The sequence below is a fragment of the Lithobates pipiens genome, unplaced genomic scaffold, assembly GCF_037356315.1.
Source record: "Lithobates pipiens isolate NorthernLeopardFrog02 unplaced genomic scaffold, aLitPip1_a1.2 Scaffold_1, whole genome shotgun sequence".
Classification (NCBI taxonomy): Eukaryota; Metazoa; Chordata; class Amphibia; order Anura; family Ranidae; genus Lithobates; species Lithobates pipiens.
The window spans coordinates 235,094,124-235,117,922 of NW_027507685.1; the positions used below are offsets into that span (position 1 = coordinate 235,094,124).

Below are 23,799 nucleotides of genomic sequence, written 5' to 3' on the forward strand. Positions count from 1 at the left end.
CCACAAGGATAAGGTGGTGTTGCGTCCGCAACCTTCTTTTCTGCAGAAGGTGGTTTCGGCGTTCCACATTAATGAAGACCTTGTGTTACCATCTCTGTGTCCTAAGCTGACACATCCTAAGGAGGTGGCCCTTTATTCCCTGGACGTGGTCTGGGCTCTGAGGGTGTATTTGTCTGCTATGGCTCCCTTTCGGAAGTCAGACTCCTTGTTTCGGCGGCTGGTCCGAAAAAAGGCATGGAGGTCTCGTCAGCCACCATTTCCAGGTGGATGAGACAGATTGTAGTTCATGCCTACGCCTTGAAGGGGCAGGTGCCTCCCTTTCCAGTCATGGCCCACTCCACCAGGGCACTTGGAACGTAAAGTTCTTTATTCCCACACTGTTTTTGTGGGTAAAGTTTTTATACTGGTTCCCACATGCCATTTTTGGTGAAGTTTTTATGCTTTTTTCCCACCCCTCGTTTTTGGCACTGCTTGGGGAAGTCCCGATGGTCTAAGAAGGGAGCTGTGTCAGTCGGTGAACTACAGAGAAAGGGATTTTACGGCGAGTACAAAAAATCCTATTTTTGCCAGGTTTGAGGCTTGTCTCTCTGCTGTTTGGCATATTGTAAGCGGGATACTTTGTGCCATTTGCGTAGTAATGATCTTTCTTCAAATGCTCCTTTTTTTTTATTGTGCATCTTGAAACAGCCATACCACATGTTTTCAGGGAGTCCTGTATTTCACCTGAAGGTATTTGTGGGTTTTTCTTTCCAGCCCAAACAATTTTCTTGGCAGTTGTGGCTGAAATTTTAGTTGGTTTTCATGACCGTGGTTTGGTTTCAACAGAACTCCCTCATTTTCCACTTCTTGATTAGAGTTTGAACACTGCTGATTGGCATTCTCAGTTCCTTGGATATCTTTTTATATCCCTTTCCTGTTTTATTCAGTTCAACTACCTTTTCCCACAGATCCTTTGACAATTCTTTTGCTTTCCCCATGACTCAGAATCCAGAAACGTCAGTGCAGCACTGGATGAAAGATGCAAGGGTCTGTCAGTCCAGAAACTCATTGACCTTTTACACGCACGCTAATTAAAATCAAACAGATCACAGGTGAGGATGGTTACCTTTTTAATAGCCATTCAAGAGGAAGTAAACCCTGATGAGTTTACTTCCTCTTTCATTCCCTGCAAAGGTAAAGCATAATGGACTACTATGCATCGCATAGTAGTCCATTATGTGTCACTTACCTGACACAGGAGCCAGCGATGTCACCGTGTGTCCCCTGTAGTTCCGAGCGTCCATCTTCTTGGTGGGTCTCTGTGGGTCTCGCTGCTCCATCGATGTGATTCGCCGGAGCAGCGATGACGTCACTCCTGCGCATGCGCACGGGAGCCGACACTCGCGGCACATCGCCATGATCTGCCGCTTACCCAGTGCGCTTGCGCGCCGCTGTCTATGGCCTATGCGCTATAGACAGCGGTGGCTGTCTTCTGGTAAATATCTCCTAAACTGTGTAGGTTAAGAGATATTTCTTGAACCTACAGGTAAGCCTTAATCTAGGCTTACCTGTAGGTCAAAGTGGTTTGTAAGGGTTTACAACCACTTTCAAACCCCTTTGTGTAAATGTGCGCATGTTTATCAGGCCAAAATCACCAGGGTGTGTCAACTTTTGATCGGGGTCATTTGGGTAGTTTCTGTTGATTTATGATTTTAAAAAGCGTAAACCTAGTTTGATAGTAAATGACTTCAGCCAAACACTAACCATCAGTGAAAAATGTTTTTGTGGCGTTCGTATTCTCTGAAAAATGGCCAAGAAATCGTAAATTCTGCCAGGGTATGTAAACTTATAAGCACAACTGTATATATGAAAAAAATCTTACATTGTCAGACAACTCTCTGAAGACCGTGCAACACTGGAACTATAAATCCAGACATGTGCATCAATATTGCGTTGCTCATAGTGGCAACAGTGTTCTCATCTGTTGGGATTGCTGCAACAGAAGAGGTAAACCCCGTATCAGATCTAAGAAAAGAGTATAATAAGACCTCTTTTGTGTAGGTGTTAATTATGTAACTTTGTGCTTCAGAAGTTGTACAGTTGCTGCATGAGACAGATTTCCAATCCATCAAACGCACACGAATCTGTCACACTCAGACAATTGTCACACAACAGACAAGTAGCTCAAAAGCAAAGCAGTGCTAGTGAATAACATCAAATGGTAATCGAAAACATATAATGGTCTGAAAAACAGAAAAGAAAAGAACAAGAGTCCAAATCGTGCAAGGAAATGTGACAGTCCACATTACTGGCTCCTTTCACACAAACATGTCTCCAAAGTGCTGTGCCTCCACCAACTTGTACAAATGCATCAGATGATATTGCTGTATAAATTATAGGTCAGCAGCAAATGCATAGATGTATGATCAGGAAATGAATGTTTCTACTTGGGAGTTTTCCACCAAAGGGATAAAACCTTTGATCAAAGTATGAATAAAATATCTGTATGCACTGTGACAGCCACCCTGACGTGGGAGTTTTCTGTATGGAAGGAGAAGTGGGGAAAACACAAAGCGGGCGGATGTCACAGTGCATATGGGCAATTGATTTCTTTTTTTTTTTTTTTTTTATTCTTTATTTACGGATTGCAGGTAATACAGGGAAAAACTGAAAAAGACATAGATCACTCAGTTTTCCAGGGTAACAAAGACACGCACATAATCAACCAACACTTTATGGGGGATCAGGGGAAACCAATCAGATTGCTATAGCAGTGGCCCCAGCCGTGTCTAAACCATCACGTTATCATAATCAAATTATCTGGCATCCCAGTGACCACTTAGAAGTGAGGGCAAACCCCGGGGCAATGCCCTTCCAGGCCCAGGTCGAGGGGTATCCGACATCTGTAACCGTCATTTTATTGGACAAAGAGCTCAGCTGGGACCCTCCCAAGGGTCACCAACCCCTAGCTGGGAAACCGAGGAAACAAAAAGGAGAGGTTTGTGCAATCACCGTGCATTTTAATTATATGAGGGGGTTGGGGGGTAGGGAAAGAGGGGAGAGCAAGCAGTGAGGAGAAGGGGATGGGGGTAGACAGAGTGAAAGTTATGGGTGGTTAAGAGTGCTACAGAGCAGATGGGAGAAAGTGAATCAGAGTGGAATATGAGAAGGGATGGAAAGGAGGAGGACTCCGATGGGTTCCCACGGCCGGGGCCCTCCCCCTGTATACGTGCCAGAGCCTACAGATAGGATCTGTAAGCGTCGGAAAACCGGAACAAACTCCAGGGCAACCATCGAGCATTGTGTTCTTCCTCCTTGTCGCCCAGTGCTGAAGTGAGCTGTTCCATACGGTAGATTCGCAAACTCTCGCAAACCAGTGAGACACCATTGGAGCGGCCCGCTGCTTCCACACGCTAGGTATGCACGCCCTGGCTGCACTCAGAAGATGTTTTAAGAGAGACTTGTGATACCTCTTGCACGAGAGTGGGGTCAGATTGAGGAAAATCGCCGCCGGGTCGTTCTGCAGGTCGACAGCTGTGAGGTCAAAAATGATACTAAGAACCTGTCTCCAGAAATGGGTCAATTGTGAGCATTCCCAAAAGATATGTAGTAAAGTGCCAGGCTGTTCACCGCATCTCCAGCACAAAGGGCTGTGACCAGGGAACATAGCTGCCAGAATAGTGGGAGTCCTGTACCATCGGGTCAAAATCTTATAAGCTATTTCCTGGCACTTACTACATAGGGAGGACTTGTGCGCAAAAAGAAGCGCGCGACTCCTCTGGTCGGGCGAGAGCCGGATACGAAGGTCCCGCTCCCATTTTTCCAAGAACACCAGATGCCCCTGGGAGAGTTGATCCAGTAGGATGCGATAGGACAGGGAGAGAGATCCTCGGGTCGGTCCCTCCCCTGAGCACATTTCCTCAAACGATGTTAGGGGTCTGCGGAACTCGCTACTGTTCGGTAGGGATTTCAAAAAGTGGGAGAGTTGGGCAAACTTCCACTGTCCCAGGGCCGTGGTTGCTAACACCTCGTACATAGTGGAGACCGCTGTCCACGTTCCAAGGCCAAGAAAAGAAGAGGCTCGCACCAAGTCCTGGTCATGATCGAGTCGGAACGATTTTTCCGTCATGCCTGGTTCAAAACATGGGTGTCCAATAATAGGAGTCATGGGCGACGGGAAACTGGGCACACCCGTCAGCTTAAAATATCTGTCCAACTCTCGTAGCGTTGGCTCAATGAGAGGTTGCGCCCGTACTGTTCCCGACCAGTTCGGACCACTCCAGGGCAAACCCTCAAGCGGAAATGGCACGGATTCACGTTCCAGTCGAACCCACAGCTTATCCCTCAGATGTCTGCACCAGTCGACTACTCTGTTCATGTGTATCGCCGTACAATACCATGCCGGGTCTGGGAGGCCAATCCCACCCCTGTCTTTCGGTCTGAGCAGTAGTGCTCTGCTGAGTCTTGGAGGCCTGCCTTGCCATACGTAACGGATAAAGACTGTGCGCACGGCTTTAAAAAATTATTGGGGGATTTTTATCGGTAAGGCTTGTAATAGGTATAAGAGTCTGGGCATTACATTCATTTTGAGAACGTTACATCTCCCAAACCAGGAGGTCGCCAACTTTGACCACCTCTCTAGATCTACTGCAAAATTTTTTAGAAGCGGCTGAAAATTCAATTGAAAAATCAGATGTGGATCCGGGGGGATCTTGGTACCGAGATATTGTATAGCTTCAGCAGCCCAACGGAAGGGAAAATTAGAGCTTAAACTCGTCTGGGCGTTGGTAGACAGGGAGACATTGAGTGCTTCCGATTTCTGTAAATTAATTTTAAAATTTGACAGTGAGCCATATCGGCTTGCTTCCGCCAAAAGATTTGGCAAAGTAATGTGAGGCTCCGAGACATAAAACAAGAGGTCATCAGTAAAAGCTGCGACCTTGTGGTGGTAAGAGGCCGTGTCCAATCCCTTGATGTCTACGTTCTGCCTGATATGATACAGCAAGGGTTCAAGCGACAGGACAAATAAAAGGGGGGACAACGGACACCCCTGCCTCGTTCCATTGCCGATAGTAAAACGCGACGAGGCAAATCCATTGACCCTAACCACCGCTGTCGGAGACGAGTAAAGGGCCAAAACCCATGTAAGCATGGGGGGAGGTATACCCAGACTTCGCAGGGTGGCTAGCAAAAAAGGCCAGCTCACCCTGTCGAACGCCTTTTCTGCGTCCACAGAGAGCAGCATAATCGGCAGTTTAAGGCGTCTAGCACGTTCAATAACATTGATCGTCCTGGTTGTGTTGTCACGGGCCTCCCTATTGCGAACAAACCCCACCTGGTCCAGAGGTACCAGGCGCTGGAGAATGGGCGTCAACCGCTCCGCTAATATCTTAGTGAAGAGCTTGAGGTCGCAGTTCAATAGGGAGATGGGCCTATAGTTTGCGCAGAGAAGAGGATCCTTCCCCGGTTTGGGTATGACCGATATGCTGGCCTGTAACAGCTCTGGCGGGAAGGTCTGGCCCTCCAATAGAGCGTTAAAGGCTGACACAAAAGGCGCGGATAACAGAGAGAGGAAGGCCCTATAGTATGGGACCGTGAACCCATCCGGGCCTGGTGCCTTGCCCTTGGGTGAGTCTTTTAACGCAGCCGACAATTCCTCCGGGGAGATTGGCTGCGAGAGAAGTTCCATCTCTTCCTTTGTCAGTGACGGGAGGTTTGTCGAAGCAAGGTAGTCGTCAATGGCCGCCGTGTTGGCCTGGGGGGCATCTCCTGAGTCCCGGGGGTGCAAGTTATAAAGGCCTTCATAGAAAGAACGGAAGCTCTCTGCTATCCTCCTGGAATCATGAAGCTTAGTCCCCGAAGGGGAAGCTATGGTCGGGACGAAAGACGCATTACGCTGGCTGCGCAGGGAGTTCGCTAGGGACCTACTGCACTTGTCTCCATATTCATAGTACGTCCTGCGGACCCACATAAGTCTTGTTCTAGCCTGAAAGAGAGAGAAGTCTCTGATTTGCTCTCTAAGATCTCTCACCTCCACCTCCAACGCAGCAGTCGGCTGGGATTTATGCTGTCGTTCACATGCATGGAGCTTGGCAATAAGTGTGGAGAGAGCCTCTGTTTTGGCCACTTTAAGTCTATGACCATGTTTAATAAGAATGCCCCTAACGTAGCATTTATGAGCAGCCCAAAGCATGAGGAGGTTGGAAACGGAATCCCGGTTATGCTCAAAGTAGCTTTCTATTTCCCTAAGTAGGTCTGCATGGGTCTCAGGGTCTTTCAGGAGAGACTCGTTCAGTCTCCACCATGACTGACCCCGGGACTCCTGTTGCAGCTTCAGCGTCAAGGAGATCGGAGCATGATCGGATAGGGCTATGTGGCCTATCTGAGCGTCTGTGACCGCCGGGATAACATTGTGGGCGACTAGGAACATATCTATACGCGAGTAAGAACCATGAGCGGAGGAAAAGAACGTATAGTCTCTATCCTGTGGGTGGAGCGTGCGCCACACATCAATCAGTCGATGAGAATGCAGCAGATCTCTTATGTGCGAACGCGTTCTCGCAGAAGTGCCCGAAGGAGTCTCTGTGGGGGTCTAGGGTGAGGTTAAGGTCCCCTCCCACGATCAGAGTGCCCTCTGAGAATACAGCCAGAGCATCCAAGCAGGTTTCCAAGGCCAGCAGCTGGTCCACATTCGGCAGGTACAGATTTGCCAGAGTAAAGGTTTGCGAATGGAGGGTTCCCTTAACGAAGAGAAATCTCCCCTCACTATCGGCTTGGACAGCTAACACGTGCCACGGCAGGTTTTTAGCAAGAAGAACACATACTCCTCTCGATTTGGAGGTAGGCGACGTACTGTGATAAGCCAGGGGGAAGTGTTTACTATAAAGCCTGGGTATTTGGCCTGTCCTGAAATGGGTCTCCTGGAGGAAGGCTATTTGGGGCCTCAGCTGCCACAATTCTGTGAGACAGCTGGACCTTTTTTCAGGCACATTCAGCCCTTTCACATTCCAGGAAACCAGCTTCAGTGCCATGACGGCAGCGGTACCCGGCCGAAGGGCTCCACCAGAGTCGGGAGTAGAAATAGAAGTCAAAACACCAAGGAAGAAAAGAAGAAAGAGGAAAAGCAGTAGTTAGGGGGGGGGGGGGGGGGGAGAGGGTAGAAGGGGGGAGGATAGGTCGGGGAGTTGCTAAGTCTCCTATTGGAGAGAACCTGCCGGTTAGGGCAGAAGGGCCTAGTGGGGGAAGAGGTAAGGCACTGCAGGGGGAGGAACTCGTCGGTGCAGTACCCCTCCAGCAGCCCGTGGTCCATGCAGCCCCAGTTGGGCATGCACGGAGCTTCTTTGGCATCTTAACTTCAACATTTAACACATCATAGAACATCACCGCAGCTATTAACAGGTAGTCAGCTACAGTAGAACAGCGCATAATCAGACCAACCTATTGAACTTTGGAACACAGATTATAGATAACATTATCCATTAGCTAGTAGCAGGCAGTCAACAACAGTAGCACAGTGCATAATTCGATCAACATATTTAACTTTGCAACACAGAGCATGGATAACAGTATATGACCCAGACACCCGCCCCCCCCCAAAAAAAAAAAAAGGGGGGGGGGAGAACAAGGGGAGGGAGCAGGAACACCGTCCAGAAGCATCCGGGGGCATCCAGGGGACACCCCTAGGAATGCCAAAAACAAAAAGAGCTCCGAGATTCGGGCACCTAAAGATAAACAGTGGCTAGAATATTAAACAGTACCGCCAGCATCCCAGGTCACCGTCTAGTAAGCGCCATGTCCATCGCTGGTCTTGCAATGTCTCTCCTCTCCCCGTGTGGGGCCGCCGGGGGCAATGATCCGTTGCAAGGTGTAGAACACTAAGCTGGATGTTCCAGCCACCTATATGGATAGAGAAAAAGTAAACAATAAAGAAAAGAAAAAAAAAAGGAAAAAGGGGTGTAACACAGGTACAGCGGGTAAACTACTGTGCTCTTTCAGAGTTCACGATCTTGAGGAGCCTGCGATCGTTGACGTTGGGGTCGACGGTGGCGTCTCCCTCTCTGCGGCCTATTTGAGGGGTTGCTCGTCGGGGCCACGGCTCCCAGAGGAACGACCGGGGCCAACCAGTCTGGGATCGGAACCGGGGGCAGGTCCAATGCCTCCAGGAAGGACGGGACCTCAGAGGGGTGTCGTAGTGCCAGAGGTCTCCCATTTCTGCGCACTATGAGGTGGAACGGATGACCCCACTTGTATGGTATCCGCCGTTCAGTGAGGTGTTCCAAAAGGGGTCGCAGACAGCATCTCATCTGGAGGATCTTGCGGGAAATATCTGGCAGAAGGGTGACTTGGGCCCCAATCAATGCTGCCTTTGCGCCACGCCGCTTGCAGGATATCCTCCCTAACCGAGTAGTTGTGGAGACAGCATAATACGTCACGTGGCCGGTTCTCCGTGGGGTTCCTGGGACCCAGGGTCCTGTGGACTCTATCAATGGCTATTACCGTGTCAGCAGCGCGGTCCAGACAGGCGTTAAATATAGCAGTAACTGTGGCTTTGAGGTCTGCTTGGCCCGTGGCTTCGGGCAAGTCTCTGATCCTGATGTTACGTCTGCGATTGCGATTCTCAAGGTCATCTACTAGAAGTTGCAACTCTGTCAGCAAGGGTATCATGAGCGACTTTCAGGTCAGAAACATTAGTGGTCAGTGAGGTAACATCTGATGTCAAGGTGGTCACTCGCTCGTTCGTAGCTGACACATCACGTTTGACCCCTGCGATTTCCTGACGCAGGGTCGTCTCAATCCTGGCTGCCATACAACTAAAATCCTCCTTAGTGGGAAGGTTTTGCAGCAAAGTCAGTATGGTTGTGTCTCCCATCAATGCCTGAGGAGTGGGCAGCAGATTGGCCCCCTGTATGGCTGAGGCAGGAGTAGCCTGGTCATGCAGTCTGGGGGTGAGGCATCCACTGCTAGAGGGTCTCTGGGACAGTTGCGAGTTAAGGGGAAACCAGGGTGGCAGGCTGCTGCGGTTTGGGCTGTCCAGCGAGGCCATAGACAGTGAGCGGGGGAGGCATGGGGACAAGTCACTCGGTGGGGAGAACGGCGGCAGGTCGTGTCCCTGCAGAGTTACACGCTCACCTGCTCCTTGTGCCTCATGTCCCGGAGGCCGCGGGCGCCATCTTGGATGGATCCGGCGTGGAGACTGGAGGCTGCAGCGGGACTAAATACTTGTCCATCGCTGCAGTGGAGGGCTCCGCTCGGCTGGCAGGGTTCCGCTGTCGTGCGGGGATGTCGGCGATGCCGAAATGTGCGATCATAGGAAGGTACCGGCTTGCGGAGGGGTCACGGACCGGGAGCTCCTGAAAAAAGCGTCCTCACTCCTGCATGTCTAGGCCACGCCCCGCAATTGATTTCTACTTTGAACAAAGATTGTATCCCTTTAGTGGAAAACTCACAAGGAGACGCACTGATTTCCTGGTCATAGGATCATACATCTATGCCTTTCCTGCTGTCCTATAATTTAGACAGCAATACCATCTGGTGAGTGTGCATTGGTACCCGTCGATAGAGACACGTTTGGGTGAAAGGAGTCGCTTATGCAGACTGTGACATTTCCTTGCACGATTATTTGGACTCTTTGTTCTCAGTTCTATGTTTCAGATTACCATTTGATGTTGTTCACTAGCGCTGCTTTGTGTTTGATACTTTTTTTTTAAATTTTTTTCATGCAGTTAGGAAAGGTACACACATTTTTCTCACAATTAGTTCTGACTCATTTGCATATGGCTGTAATTAATGCCTTTAAATGTTGCATGTATCTGCAGGAGTTGGGTGTGCTGGATGACAGTAATACAGTGTATAAGCTTATCGGACCAGTGCTGGTAAAACAAGACCTGGAAGAAGCCAAATCCACAGTGGAAAAGAGGTTGCAGTATATAAACGGAGAAATGTGAGTACCAACACTTATTCTGTAAGGATTTATCCTAATTTTCTCCAGTTTCATGCCAAAGCCTCATGTGCATTTACGTTACTTTGCCTGGCGTCGGGCATCACACATTTTGTGCGCATTGTGGTGCTTCACACATAGGGCAGCATATTCATGTTAATGTGTTACTCTATGCATGGCAAATGAGCTACAATGTAAAATAGTGCTTGTATAACAGTGTACATTTGGTGTCCCCTCAAAATAACTCGCACAGCCATTAATGTCTAAACTGCTGGCAACAAAAGTGAGTACACCCCTAAGTGAAAATGCCCCAAAGTGTCAATATTCTGTGTAGCCACCATTATTTTCCAGCACTGCCTTAACCCTCTTGGGCATGTAGTTCACCAGAGCCTCACAGGTTGCCACTGCAGTCCTCTTCCATGACAACATCAGGAGGCTGGTGGATGTTGGAGACCTTGCACTCCTCCGCCTTCCTTTTGAGGATAACCTACAGATGCTCAATAGGGTTTAGATCTGGATACATGCTTGGCCAGTCCATCACCTTTACCCTCATTTCTTCAGTGTTGTCACATGAAAAGATGTAATAAAATATTTACAAAAATGTGAGTTGTGTACTAGAGGTCGACCGATATATCGGCTGATATTTATTTATTTTTTTAATCGGCATCGGCCGATTGTGCTAATAAAAAAGGCTGATTTATATCTTCAGGGCGACTTGCAAAAGACTTCTGTAATAGAAGTCAATGCAAGTTGCCTGAACTTAATCTGTGGCGTGACTTTCCTCCTCTCTGGGCATTCTGCCAAGAAAAGATCAAAGAGATGCAATGTTTCTTCTTCAATGGACTGAACTCCTGTATTTTCTGCTAGAAAATCACTTGGAACCCCCAAAAATTATATATATTTTTTAGCAGAGACCCTTGGGAATAAAATAGCGGTTGTTGCAATATTTTATGTCACACGGTATTTGCGCAGAGGTCTTTCAAACGCAATTTTTTTGGGAAAAAATACACTAATGATTTAAAAATAAAATAAAACAGTAAAGTTAGCCCATTTTTTTTTTGTTTTTAATCTAAATTATACATACAAATTAACTAATTGGAGGTTTGTTTTGTTTAATGTTTAAATGTAAGAAATGTTCTGTATCACTTATTACTGAAGGCTGCTTTCACACTGGAGCGGGCAGGCGTTGACCGTAAAACGCTGCTAGTTTTAGCGGCACTCTACCGTCATTTTAGTGGCGCTATTTGGCTGCTAGCGGGGCACTTATAAACCAGCTAGCGGCCGGAAGGGGTTAAATACGCCCGTGAAGCGCCGCTGCCATAGTGCCTGCAATGAGATTTCAATCATTTCAATGGGCAGGAGTGGTGGAAGAGCGGTATACGCCGCTCCAAAGATGCTGCTTGCAGGACTTTAAAAAAAAAAAATGTCCTGCCAGCGCATCACCTCAATGTGAAAGCACTCGGGGCTTTCACACTCACTGCAGAGGAGTTGTTTTGCAGGCACTTTACAGGCACTATTTTTAGCCCAAAAGCGCCTGAAAAACACCCCAGTGTGAAAGGTGTATAACTGTTAGATTTTATGAGACGGGGGGGGGGGGGGACGGCCTAACATATCGGCCCAAAAAAAAATCGGTATCGTATATTGGCCATCGGCCGCTGCGATTTCTAAATATGGGCATCAGCCGACCTCTAGTGTGTACTCACTTGTGTGAGATACTGTGTATGTGTAAATACATATACTGGTTTCACAAGCTACACTGGTCTGAACAAGAGATTTGCACTTCATACTTGTTCAAAATTCATGAATCATTTAATGAAAAAGCCACGAGAATGGGGTGTCGGCTTCAGATGCTGCGATTACATCTATAGTGATGAGGAGTGCCGGTTTCAAAGATGGCTCCAGACACAGTGATCTTATGTTAGGTTCATTTCTTCTTCGTTCAGCTGCATTTTGAAAGAGGTGTATGCACTTTTTTTTTTTTCTGTGGGTAACGTAGGCACAGCAGCCAATTTAAATGCCCATGCTGCTGTGTCCAAATGCGGCCTGCATAGGGGTGAACGAAGCCTTAACAGGTACATCTATAGCTTGCCCTTGTGGCATCTTGCTCAAGGCTCTGTTTATTTATTTATTTATTTATTTTTGACACACACACACACACACACACACACACACACACACACACACACACACACACACACACACACACACACTATGTGCCACTTTGTGTTGGTCTATCACATACAATCCCAATAAAATACATTTGTTTTTGGTTGTAACATGACAAAATATGGAAAATTTTGAAGGGGTATGAATACTTTTTTAAGGTGTACGCACACACACGCGCTGCCCCTTATTTTGATTAGTAAATTTCAAATATACTTTCAGAAATGTAGCCTCTTCTACAGCCCATCTGTATTTTAGGGCAGCAGCATTCCTGATGAATCTGTGATACAAATAGCAGTTTAGAACCTCTATGGCGGTGTACCCCATATAACAGTAGTCTCATTTTTATTTTTTTTCTCTCAGTAAGCGATATGAGACGATGCTGAAGGATTTGGAACAGAAGTCAGACCAGCAACGTGCCTCCCTCACTAAACTGCAGCAGGAGTATCAGCGGACGCAGATAAAGGGACCGGTCAAGGCCTAAGACGGGATGTAGAGAATGGTCTATTGTTTTACTTTATTTATGTACTCTTTAGGAGGGGTTCTCCTGATGTCGGCCCAGAGCTTCCCATCCCCAGCGAGCCACTGTTTTGTCCATTTTTGCTATTTTCCCACTGAAAAAGCAAGTGTTGACTTTCTTGTAAGCTTACATGCAATTAAACATGCTGATTACATGTTACACCAATTCTGAGTAATGTGATGTTTCATTAACTCATTCGGGTTCAGTGAAAATTAAATATTTTTGTTTTAGATTGTGTTTTATATCCTTTTACAAAGCACATGAGAAGGTGACACACACACTCTCTATCATCCCTGGGTCACATGATTGCTGAGAGGGGCAGGTACATAGCTTCCTGAAAATAGCAGACCACCCTAGGTAACACCCCCATGTGATTTTTGAAAAAACTGAAATTCAATGAATGAAAGGGTCAGGCTAGAAAGAGAAGGTCTAGATCAGGGGGTCAGCAACCTGTCAATCGCATGCAGGTGATGGGTAGATTGCCTCCCTTTGTTGGTGACCCCGGAACCTGGAGGGGGAGATGCAGCATTTAGTGGATCTGATCGGATCCCTCCCTGCAGCCATTGAAAGACCACTTTTCTCTTCCTCTCCCTCCTCCAGCATTCAGCGGCTGCAGGGAGCAAAGTACAGCCATTGGTTCCACTGAATGCTGCCTCTCCTCTCCAGGTCCCTCTTTTTCTTCTTTCACCCCCCTGTGTGCTGGGACTGGGGGAATCTCTGTCCTCAGTCTTTCTCTGTTTCAAATGTGAGACATCAGGGGTTTGTTTTATAGACCCTTGATATTTCACCAAAGCCCCCCCAACTCCTAATAAAAATAAACTACTGACATCGTCCACTTTGAAGGTAGTGTATGTATGTGTGTGTATAATATATATATATATATATATATATATATATATATATATATATATATATATATATATATATATATATATAATTTCTTTTTTTACAGTAAATACAAATGGGGAAACTCCAGCGCTATGAATAATCGTAACTACCAAAATAAAATTCAGCTGCAACTATTCTAATGTGCGCTAACACCACATATAATAAATGTAATATTTGGTTAATAGTGCACTAGAACCTATAAAACAAATCCACAGTGATAAATAAAACAACCACGTGTATTCCATTTCCCATACACATCTGATTGCTGCAGAAAAACTCTGATATGTAGATTCTGTATCAGAGTCCTTATACCATGATCATAAACAAAACTCCAAAATGAAAAAAGTGCAGACAGTCACCACCACCTCCGTGTGAAGTGCCTGCTCGCCTTCCAAGGGTTCTTAGCCACAAATCCTTATGATGGTCAGCCGTTGCGCGTTCCGATCCTGGATCATAGTGCAAACAGTTTTCCTGGATTTCTACAAAAGTCAATTTTAACTTCTCCAGGATAAGTTGATTCTCAAAACAATTAACATAACCTAATCACGCAAGATTGCTAGTAAACTTATTGCTTCCACTTAGTATAAAGTAAACACTCACATTTGCCTCAATATACAACGTAAATAGTGTAGCTCTCCTCCTCACTACACATCCAGCGGCGTGTTCGGCATAAACACCCGAAAGTGTAGTCACCGGCTCCTCACGATGTGTTACGTCACAGGTCACGTGACTTTCTCAAGGGAAATGAAGCCATGTGACAGATTATAAGCCACAATTTGTGTATGGGTTGCTATGGTGACATGAGAATCATTTGCTCATCATACAGTCAATCATGTTTATAGATAAACTACTATTATTGATTTACAGGTATATTTTACATAACGTTATCATTTATTAAGATAATAATTTTACAATTCCCTGCAAGGGCCAATTTTTTAAACCCAATAATTAGTACTAAAAAAAAAAAACAGAAATATAAAATACAATTAAGCAGACTCCATCTAGTGGTCAATTTAAAAAATGACATGGTAAAAATTGAATAGGAACAAGATTAATACAATATCATCATAGGGAATTAATAGTAATAAAAATCAACCATTAAAAAATTGGAAATAAAACCATTTAAATCCAGATGGCAAAAGAGTACCAAGCTCAAAAAGCCACCTGGATTCACATTTACTTTCTCTGACCCTATTGCTCCCCCTCCAGTGGGGTTTATATATCAATTGTTCAGAACGTGAGCCCTGTGGGGTTTTTATTATGATGTTGTGCGAAGTGTCTGGAGATGCTATGTTTTAAAAAAAAAAAAAAAAAAAAACATTCCTAATGTTTTGTATGTGTTCTTGTATTCTCTTCCACATAGGATGTTTTGTTCTCCCTACATATTGACATATTGCAAAGAACATGGACATTGCAAAATATATATACACACATACCACTCCTTCCATTCTGCATGAAATAAAATCTAATGTAAGCCAGCCATTCACCTAAGGTGTTCCTGTTTCTGACTTATTTTGACAAGTTAATTTACACGGAATGGGGTCGACCGCAACGGACCTTTCGGTCCCCAAATACATGGCGGTGCATTACCCCTTTTGAGGAAAGCCTTCTCAAAAAGTGGTAGACTCCTCCGGTCATGGACCCCCCCCCCCCCCCCCCCCCATCCAGGTTAAATAAAGTAACCACGATCCCGGTAGAGGGGACTCCTGCATTTAAGGATCCCACGGACAGGAAGGCCGAGGCAGTGGCCCGCTCCTTGTTTACGGTTGTGGGGTCAACCATGTGACCGGTACTGGCATCCGCACTTGTGTCGCAGACACTGAGTGGGCAAAACTGTTGCACTGCAAATTGGGAGAACAGGCTTCTCCTGTCTGCGTGGAACTAGCAGACCAAGTAGTGCAAGACCTTAAGTACGTTTGTGACGCGGCCCTGGATACGCTCCCTCGTTTTATCCAGGGCTTCAGTGTCAGCAGTGGTGCTGAGGTGCCTGATTTGGTTGAAATGCTGGTCTGCTGACCAGGCATCTAAAAAAGCCCTGACGGAGCTTCCCTTCCTTGGCAATTAAGAATGCCACAAGTGGTAAGAGTACTCTACTCCCACAGGCCAGGAAGGCTAAGGAGCCATGCCGTAGGCAAGGGACCTCTTTTTCTGCTCACAAACGGCTTTTTCGTCTGTTTGTTGTACCTAGGCTTGCTGCTGGACTCCGGGGAAATTAGAGTGTTTCTCCCTTCAGACAAGCTGCAGACTCAGAGCCACGGTAAAACTGCTAATGAACCGCAAGTGTATGTCGCTGCGCTTCTGCATGCGAGTACCATATGCCCAGTTCCACACCAGAGTCCTGCAGAAGGAGATCTTGACAAAGTGGGACAGATCTCTGTTGTCCCTGGATCGACAGATCCAGGTGAGCCAGTTAGTCAGGGGTTTCCTAATCTGGTGGCTGAGGTCCCCGGCGCTTCAGTCCGGGAAGTTGTTCCTACCTCTGAAATGGACGGTGATCGCACCAGATACCAGCCTATTTGGCTGGGGTGGAGTGATGGGAGTTCAGTCGACTCAGGGCCTCTGGTCGACGGAGGATCCAAATTGCCGATCAATCTGCTTGAACTGAGAGCGATCAGGCTATGCCTCTCCACATGGTCAATGAGACAGCAAGGGCATCCGATCAGGATCCAGTCAGACAAAGCCACTGCTGTGCCATCCGTCTATCACCAAGGAGGAACAAGAAGCTCGGCCGCCACACAGGAGGTCGCTCACATACTTTGGTGGGCAGAGCGACATGTACTGGCCCTGTCTGCCATTTACATCCCGGTGTGGAGAACTGGCAGGCGGACTATCTAAGATGTGTATCTTCTGGCCTCCCATCTCCATTAGAAGTTGCTGTGATTCATGTCCAGGACAAGAGATCCGTGGGCAGACGTGCTGGTGGCTCCGTGGGATCGGTACCAGCTACGCCTTTCCTCCACTAAAACTGGTACCGCATCTGCTTCTCAGAGTGGAAGCCGAGGGCATCCCATTAATACTGGTTGCCCCAGATTGGCCTCAGCATCCTTGGAACACAGACCTAGTGCGCCTGGTGGCAGTGCCTTTGCGAGAGGACCTTCTGTCTCTAGGTCCAATTCTTCATTCTGCTTTACCATTGCTGGCTTTAACGGCATGGCTATTGAGAGCCAAGTGTTGTGGAACTGGGGTCTGTCAGACCCGGTGATGCCAACTATGTTGAGAGCACGGAAATCTTCTCGGAAGATATATCTTCGTACCTGGAAGGCCTACATCTCCATGTGTTAGGAGAGGATGGCATCCGCGCTCCTTTTCTAATCCAGGATCCTGTTTCTTCAGCAAGGGGTGGACCAGAAATTGGTGTTAAGCACCATTGAAGGACAAATATCAGCTTTGGCTGTCCTTTTTCAGCGACCCCTTGCGTCTCACTCTCTAGAGTATTTTTGCTCAAGGGGTGCGACATGTAGTCCCTCCGGTGCGTCCACTGTTACCCCCGTGGGATCTGAACCTGGTATCGTCTGCGCTTCAGTAACCGCCATTTGAAAATATCAGTTTCCCCTGTTGACTCTTTCCCAGAAAGCGGTCTTTCTGGTGGCCATCACATCAGCCAGGAGGGTTTCAGAACTGGCGGCCTTGTCCTGCAAGTCGCCTTATCTGGTTATCCACAAGGATAAGGTGGTGTTGTGTCCTCAACTGTCTTTTCTGCTGAAGGTAGTCTCTGCGTTTCACATCAATGAGGACATTGTGTTGCCATCGTTGTGTCCTAAGCCAACACATCCTAAGGAGGTGGCCCTTCATGCTCTGGACGTGGTTCAGGCTCTGAAGGTGTATTTGTCTGCCACGGTTCCCTTCCGGAAGTCAGACTCACTGTTTTGTTTCAGTGGCTGGTCCAAGAAAGGCATGGCGGTCTCGTTGGCGCCCATTTCCAAGTGGATCAGACAGATTGTAGTACAAGCCTACGCCTTGAACAGGCAGGTGCCCCCCTCTCCGGTCACGGCCCACTCCACAAGGGCAATCGGAACGTCTTGGACCTTCCGACATCAAGCGTCTGTCGCTCAAGCGTGTAAAGCGGCGACCCAGTCGTCTGTCCACGCGTTTACAAAGTTCTACAAGGTAGATGTCAGTGCATCGGATGATGCCTGTTTTTGGCCGCAAAGTTTTGCAGGCGGCTGTATAGTTGCAATTGCATATGCAATTTTTTTTCCTGTTTTTTTGGGGTAAAAACGCAGTACCTTTTTAAGTTAATGCGCTGTTGCATTCGTTACCACACTTTATTTGTGCGGTTTGAGGGTAGTGCTTCTCCGTTGAGGAGCACCCTGTTTTTTTGTGGGTAAAGTTTGTACGAGCTCCCACATGCCATGGTGGGTGAAGTTTTATGCTGTTTTCCCACCCCTCGTTTTGGCACTGCTTGGGGACGTCCCAATGGTCTAAAGAGAGAAGATGTGTCCGTCGGTGAATATAAGAGAAAATAGGATTTTTTTTGTACTCACCGTAAAATCCTTTTCTCTGTAATTCACCGACTGACACAGCACCCGCCCCTCATATTTTTCTTTACGTTATACTGCTTGTTGACGTACTGAGGCTGCAGTAGCATACTGAGGGGTTGTTGCTTTTTGAGCTTGGTACTCTTGCCATCTGGATTGAATATTGATTTAAATTGTTTTATTACCAATTTTTAAGTGGTTGATTTTTATTACAATATCATCATAGGGAATTAATAGTATTAATCTTGTTCATATCGTATTTTTATCCTATCATTTTTTTTTTTTTTAAATTGACCACTATATGGAGTCTGCTTAAAAATTGTATTTAATATATTTCTGCTTTTTTTTTATTTTTTTGTACTAATTATTGGGTTTAAAATTGGCCCTTGCAGATAGTTTTAAAATGATTATGGTTATAAAGTTTTTATGTATAATATACCTGTAAATCAATGTAGTTTATCTATTAATGGGATTGGTATGATCTAATGATTCCCACGTCACCATGGCAACCCATACACAAATTATGGCTTATAATCCGTTATGTTCGTCACATGGCTTCATTTCCCTTGAGAAAGTCACGTGACATGTAACGCAACGTGTCAGAAGAAGCCGGTGACGACACGTCCCATTATTTGTTTATGCTGAACACACTAGATGGGTAGTGAGATGGAGAGTTACAATTTTATGTTGATCGTTCAATATGCTTTATATATTGAGGCAAATTTGAGTGTTTGCTAATAAACTGCTTCCACTTAGTATGAAGTAATCTTGCGTGATGATGTTAATTGTTCTGAGATCCAACTTATCCTGAAGAAGTTAAATTACTTTTGGAGAAGTACAGGAAAACTCTGCACTATGGTCCAGGATTGGAACACACAAAGGCTGACCACCATTAGGATTTTTGTCTGAAAACTCTTGGAAGGTGAGCAGGCAGTTCACACTGGGGTTTTGTTTATGATCATGGTATAAGGACTTTGATATAGAATCTACATATCAGAGTTTTTCTGCAGCAATCAGATGCATATGGAAAATTTAATAAATGTGGATGTCTTTTATTTAATCGCCATGGATTCGTTTTATAGCACTATTTTTACAGTGATATTTGTTTTATATTTTGTAAGTTTTTTTAAATTTTTTTTGTTCCCCCCCTTACTATTTTTAGTGAGGCCTTCTGGTTAATTTCTTTAACCACTTAAGGACTAGCCTCATTTTGGAATTTAGGTGTTTATATGTTTAAAAAAAATTTTTTTTTGCCAGAATATTACTTGGAACCCCCAAATATTCTTATTATTTATTTTTTTCTAACACCCTAGAGAATAAAATGGCGGTCATTGCAATACTTTCACACCGTATTTTCGCAGTGGTCTTACAAGCGCACTTTTTTTTGGAAATAATTCACTTTCTTGAGTTAAAAAAAAAAAAAAAAAAAAAGATGGCAGTGAAGTTACTCCAATTTTTTTTATATTGTGAAAGATAATGTTACATTGTAAATTGATACCCAACATGTCACGCTTCAAAATTGTGCCCGCTCGTGGCACAATTTTTTACCTTAATGCATGAAGGTAAAAAACCTTAAACCTTAAACCTTTACAACCACTACAATCATGCCCTACCAATGTACCCTGCAGCCATTTATAATAAGTTCCTACCTTCTCTACCCATCTCTTATTATCTAAAGCTCCAAGCTCTGTTTAATTTGGCTGTTTAATAACACAGGAGCACTTGCGAACCTATTACGTATACCTGTACTTTTAAGTTGTAAGCTGGCAGCAGGAAAAGTACCTTCCGTGTGACTCACTTCCACACCCTAAGGCCTGGTTCACACCTATGCAGTTTGCTTTTGATCCGTTTCGGCAGTGCTTTTTTTTTTTTTTTTGCGGAGCCAAATTGTTGGGTGGATTAAAAAACGCACTACATACTTTTCTGCAGCTTCTCCACTAAAGTCTATTGAACCATAAACGCACCGTTTTGCTTTCCAAAAACACAGCAGCTGAAAAAAAAAAAAAAAAAACATAGATGTGAACGTGTCCCATAGGAGACCATGTTAAATGGACTGTAGTGCGTTTCTGCAAAAAGCATAAAAAAAATGCAGAGGTGTGAACCGAGCCTAAAGCATGTTTGCTTTAGGCACTGCACAGAACTTTTGTAGGTTTGTTGTCTGCTGGAATTTGCTGGTTCTACAAGCTCTGAAGAGCATTTACCTTACAGGCACATGGCAACTAGCGTTTGGAATTTTTTTTTTAAGTTTTTTATTTTACATAGATAAAAAGTGACAGACAGAAATACATAAAAATAACAGTACATAGTGTTTTTGATGCTAGTGTATGAAGGTTTGAGCAGCAATGTTATAACTTGCAGTGTGACATCACTTCTAGGCGGGGGTGCAGTGATGTCACATAAATGATAAAATTGCACCATTTCCTGCTGATGGAAGGCTTGTGACGGCACTTTCCTATCAGCTGTGTTAAAACCGATGTCTCAACACCATTAATCGTCCCCAGTAAAAGGCCACTTTGGGTAAAGCAGTAAGAGCACCTTATCCTGAGCTGGAGTGATTCTGAAGGCTTCATGGCATACACGTTGCGTTCGGGGCTTTCCTTCAACATGCGTCCATTGTAACAAGAGAAAATAGTGTCCTTTTTGAAGCTCCACTCATGGAATGGCCAGTTAGAAGAGGGACCTTGCCAGGTCTCCAGCCTTGGCCTTGATTTTGGGATAGGTGGCATTAATTTGTACCCGGTGGTGGTGGTGATGCAGTTTAGCCTCGGCGGGAGGCGTTGTGGTGGTTTGCTGTGGACGGACCAAGAAATCCATGCTAGCCGAACTCATTGCATAAAAGACGTTTGCTGTCCCTGGAAAGACCAACTCTGTAAAAAGAAACGTTGGTATAATTAATTATTTGGGCAACAGCGAGAACAAAGGCAAGGTTAAAGGTGTAGTAACTCATAGCAATCAAGCAGAAGAGTGATTGCTGACTGGTTCTGAAGCTGCATGCCCCAAGGCAGTAATAACGTATTCACTACTTGAAGCCGGAGCTTCACCCTTGTATTCTCCGTCCTTCCCCTCCTTCTCTCACACACCCGGACTTTCCAGTTTTGTGGGGTTTATTTTTGGACTACTGACACTTCATGGATTCCTGTGCAAGTTGCTCACACCCTCCTGGAATACTAACCTCAGGCATCCCAGAAGGCCTTGGCAACTCTACAGTGCATAAGCTACGGCACATCATCAGGGCAGGCTCTTTAGTCCTGGTTCTTGTAGCTGACCCCCCCCCCCCCAGATGACACATCACATGCATATCTCCAACAGATCCTCTATGCGTCTCTCTCTGCAGCAGCTGAAAGCCAACAGGAGGGAGACAAGAAGCCAGCTTTCAGCTGCTGCAGAGAGCAATACAGGGGATCAGTTCCAGTAAACCCCCCCCCCCCACCACAGTGGTGCCAAATTACCCTCCCTGCCCACATCTCAATCGCCAGCTGCCTGGGCCCCATACAGGCGCACTGGTGGTGCCAACTTATCCAAGACCCTGGTGCTGTATAAGGGTAGCATTTTCCCAAGACAAGCCTCTCATAAGGAATGCGGAGGATAGGGATGGCGCTTGTCAGCTAAAATGCTTCAGGTAAGCAGGTAAATGCTTGTAGATGGTGTTGTGGTGTTCAATGGCCATGGAGAAAGGGTTATCCTTTCCATCCTCACATCTAGCCTAGGGCTAGGTTCACAGAGGTCCAGCTGCAGTTTGCAGTCCGGACCGATTTTGTTTATCGGTTCAGGTGCAGATTTTTACTTGAATTTGTACCTAAACCAGATCAAAATCGCACAGGACCCTTTCAGAAATGGACCATAGCCGTCCAATTCACATGTTATGCAAATTGGATATGGTTAAAAATGCCTCTGATTCACATATATGTGAACCGAGCCTTAGGCTTCCGCCTGAAGATGGGACCAATATTACTTTTACATTGTCCTCTGGGGAAAAAAAGAAGAATAATAAAAATGGAAGTGTGACTCATAAAAAGGGCAAATCTCCCTGGACCAAAAAGGAAAATTTTAATAAAAGGGAAAAAAACAAAGAGCACATGAACTAAGGAAGGAGTTCACTGTGTCGGCCGACTGCAGAACCAGGGAGTACCCCATTATTTTTTTAATAGTATTGTCCAACTATAGGCAGAGTTTATGCTCCAGAGGTTCCTGTGTTCGCCGATGAAAGAAAACGTTATAGTCTGTGCAAAAAGTGCTAGTGGTGAGGCACGGATCTCAAAGCAAACCTATCAGGTTATAGAAAAGCAGTTCCCTGCAATAGAAGAGCAATTACACTCGCCTCCACCAGTCTTTTCAGCATTCAACACTTCCAGGAGTGTCATGTGCCTGTGCCCCATGTCAATCTTATTAAATGTATTCATTTATTTGTTCAATTCTGCCAGTCTCCCTTCCCTTTTCTAATCTGACCATGCCAAGCACAGAAGCAGATCTGTTCAGTTTGCATCTCCGTTCGTTCTTCTTGGAGATATAGGATGGTGCAATGATGCACGGCATGCCTGCATCTTCTATAATCTGTTCAGTTGCCCCGCCTTGCCTTGTTAATTGATGGCCACACCCAGGAGGAGTCTCAATTTCAAACTGCAGCTGCTTGTAGCCAGGTGAGCCATGCAGTTGACTGAATGCCAAATCATCAACTGCCCATCCACTTCCTATACTTGCACGCTCCCCAAATATTAAAAAAATAAATAAAATATGCAGCTGAAAGAAGGCTGTGCAGTCTTGTGGCCACTAAATAAAACACTTACAAATAGGTAGAAAACATTTTTTAAATAAAATGCAAATAGAATAATGAAATAATATTTCCTGTTCTTACAATGTGCATTTGCATATATTTTAAGGGAAGAAATGACGGGGATTTTTTTTTTTTTACAATTTTTAACTAAATGCGTCTCGGATTCCAAATGTTTTCTAAACCCTCTCTTTACATAGTCACACTGATTCAGCAAGGGGGTGTGATGGCTGGTAGAGAATGCTGCATACCATGAGTATAGAACCATCCATTAGTAGTAATTGGTTCTCTATGTGCTCACTGTAACATTGAGCTAAGCACCAGATTTACAGATGAACTCCAAGGAAAAGTACTAATCCTCCCATGCATTGGCCTGCAATGCAAAGGGTTAAATGCTGGTTTAGGTCTAGAGCAATGGTCTCCAAACTACGGCCCTTTTCTTACCTTTATCCAGCCCCTGGGGCACTATTTCTCCCACTGATATGAGATATTATTTTGCCACCTGACACCAATAGGGGAGGATTTCTCCCATGGACACCAACTATGGGGCACCATTTTTCCCCATGGACACCAACTATGGGGCACCATTTTTCCCCATGGACACCAACTATGGGGCACCATTTTTCCCCCATGGACACCAACTATGGGGCACCATTTTTCCCCCATGGACACCAACTATGGGGCACCATTTTTCCCCATGGACACCAACTATGGGGCACCATTTTTCCCCCATGGACACCAACTATGGGGCACCATTTTTCCCCCATGGACACCAACTATGGGGCACCATTTTTCCCCCATGGACACCAACTATGGGGCACCATTTTTCCCCCATGGACACCAACTATGGGGCACCATTTTTCCCCCATGGACACCAACTATGGGGCACCATTTTTCCCCCATGGACACCAACTATGGGGCACCATTTTTCCCCCATGGACACCAACTATGGGGCACCATTTTCCCCCCATGGATACCAACTATGGGGCACCATTTTTCCCCCATGGATACCAACTATGGGGCACCATTTTTCCCCATGGACACCAACTATGGGGCACCATTTTTC

At 45.7% G+C, this 23,799-nt stretch overlaps 2 protein-coding genes across 7 annotated transcripts in view; one reads left to right on the forward strand and one right to left on the reverse strand.

The window, feature by feature from the left end:
- The window catches only part of PFDN6 (prefoldin subunit 6), a 38,970-nt gene extending 26,206 nt beyond the window's left edge, over positions 1 to 12,764 (forward strand). The window contains exons 4-5 of the mRNA XM_077484691.1: positions 9,795 to 9,919; positions 12,443 to 12,764. Of these exons, the coding sequence (XP_077340817.1) occupies positions 9,795 to 9,919; positions 12,443 to 12,563 (246 nt within the window). The 3' untranslated portion in view covers positions 12,564 to 12,764. The remainder of the gene's footprint in view (positions 1 to 9,794; positions 9,920 to 12,442) is intronic.
- Positions 12,765 to 20,192: 7,428 nt separating this feature from the next.
- The window catches only part of RGL2 (ral guanine nucleotide dissociation stimulator like 2), a 105,736-nt gene continuing 102,129 nt past the window's right edge, over positions 20,193 to 23,799 (reverse strand). For 3 of the 6 annotated variants that reach the window (XM_077484695.1, XM_077484696.1, XM_077484697.1), the window contains one exon: positions 20,197 to 20,832. In XM_077484695.1, the coding sequence (XP_077340821.1) occupies positions 20,633 to 20,832 (200 nt within the window). In that variant the 3' untranslated portion in view covers positions 20,197 to 20,632. Of the gene's footprint in view, positions 20,833 to 23,799 lie in introns of all 6 variants that reach the window. The other 3 variants (XM_077484694.1, XM_077484692.1, XM_077484698.1) reach the window with 3 other exon arrangements.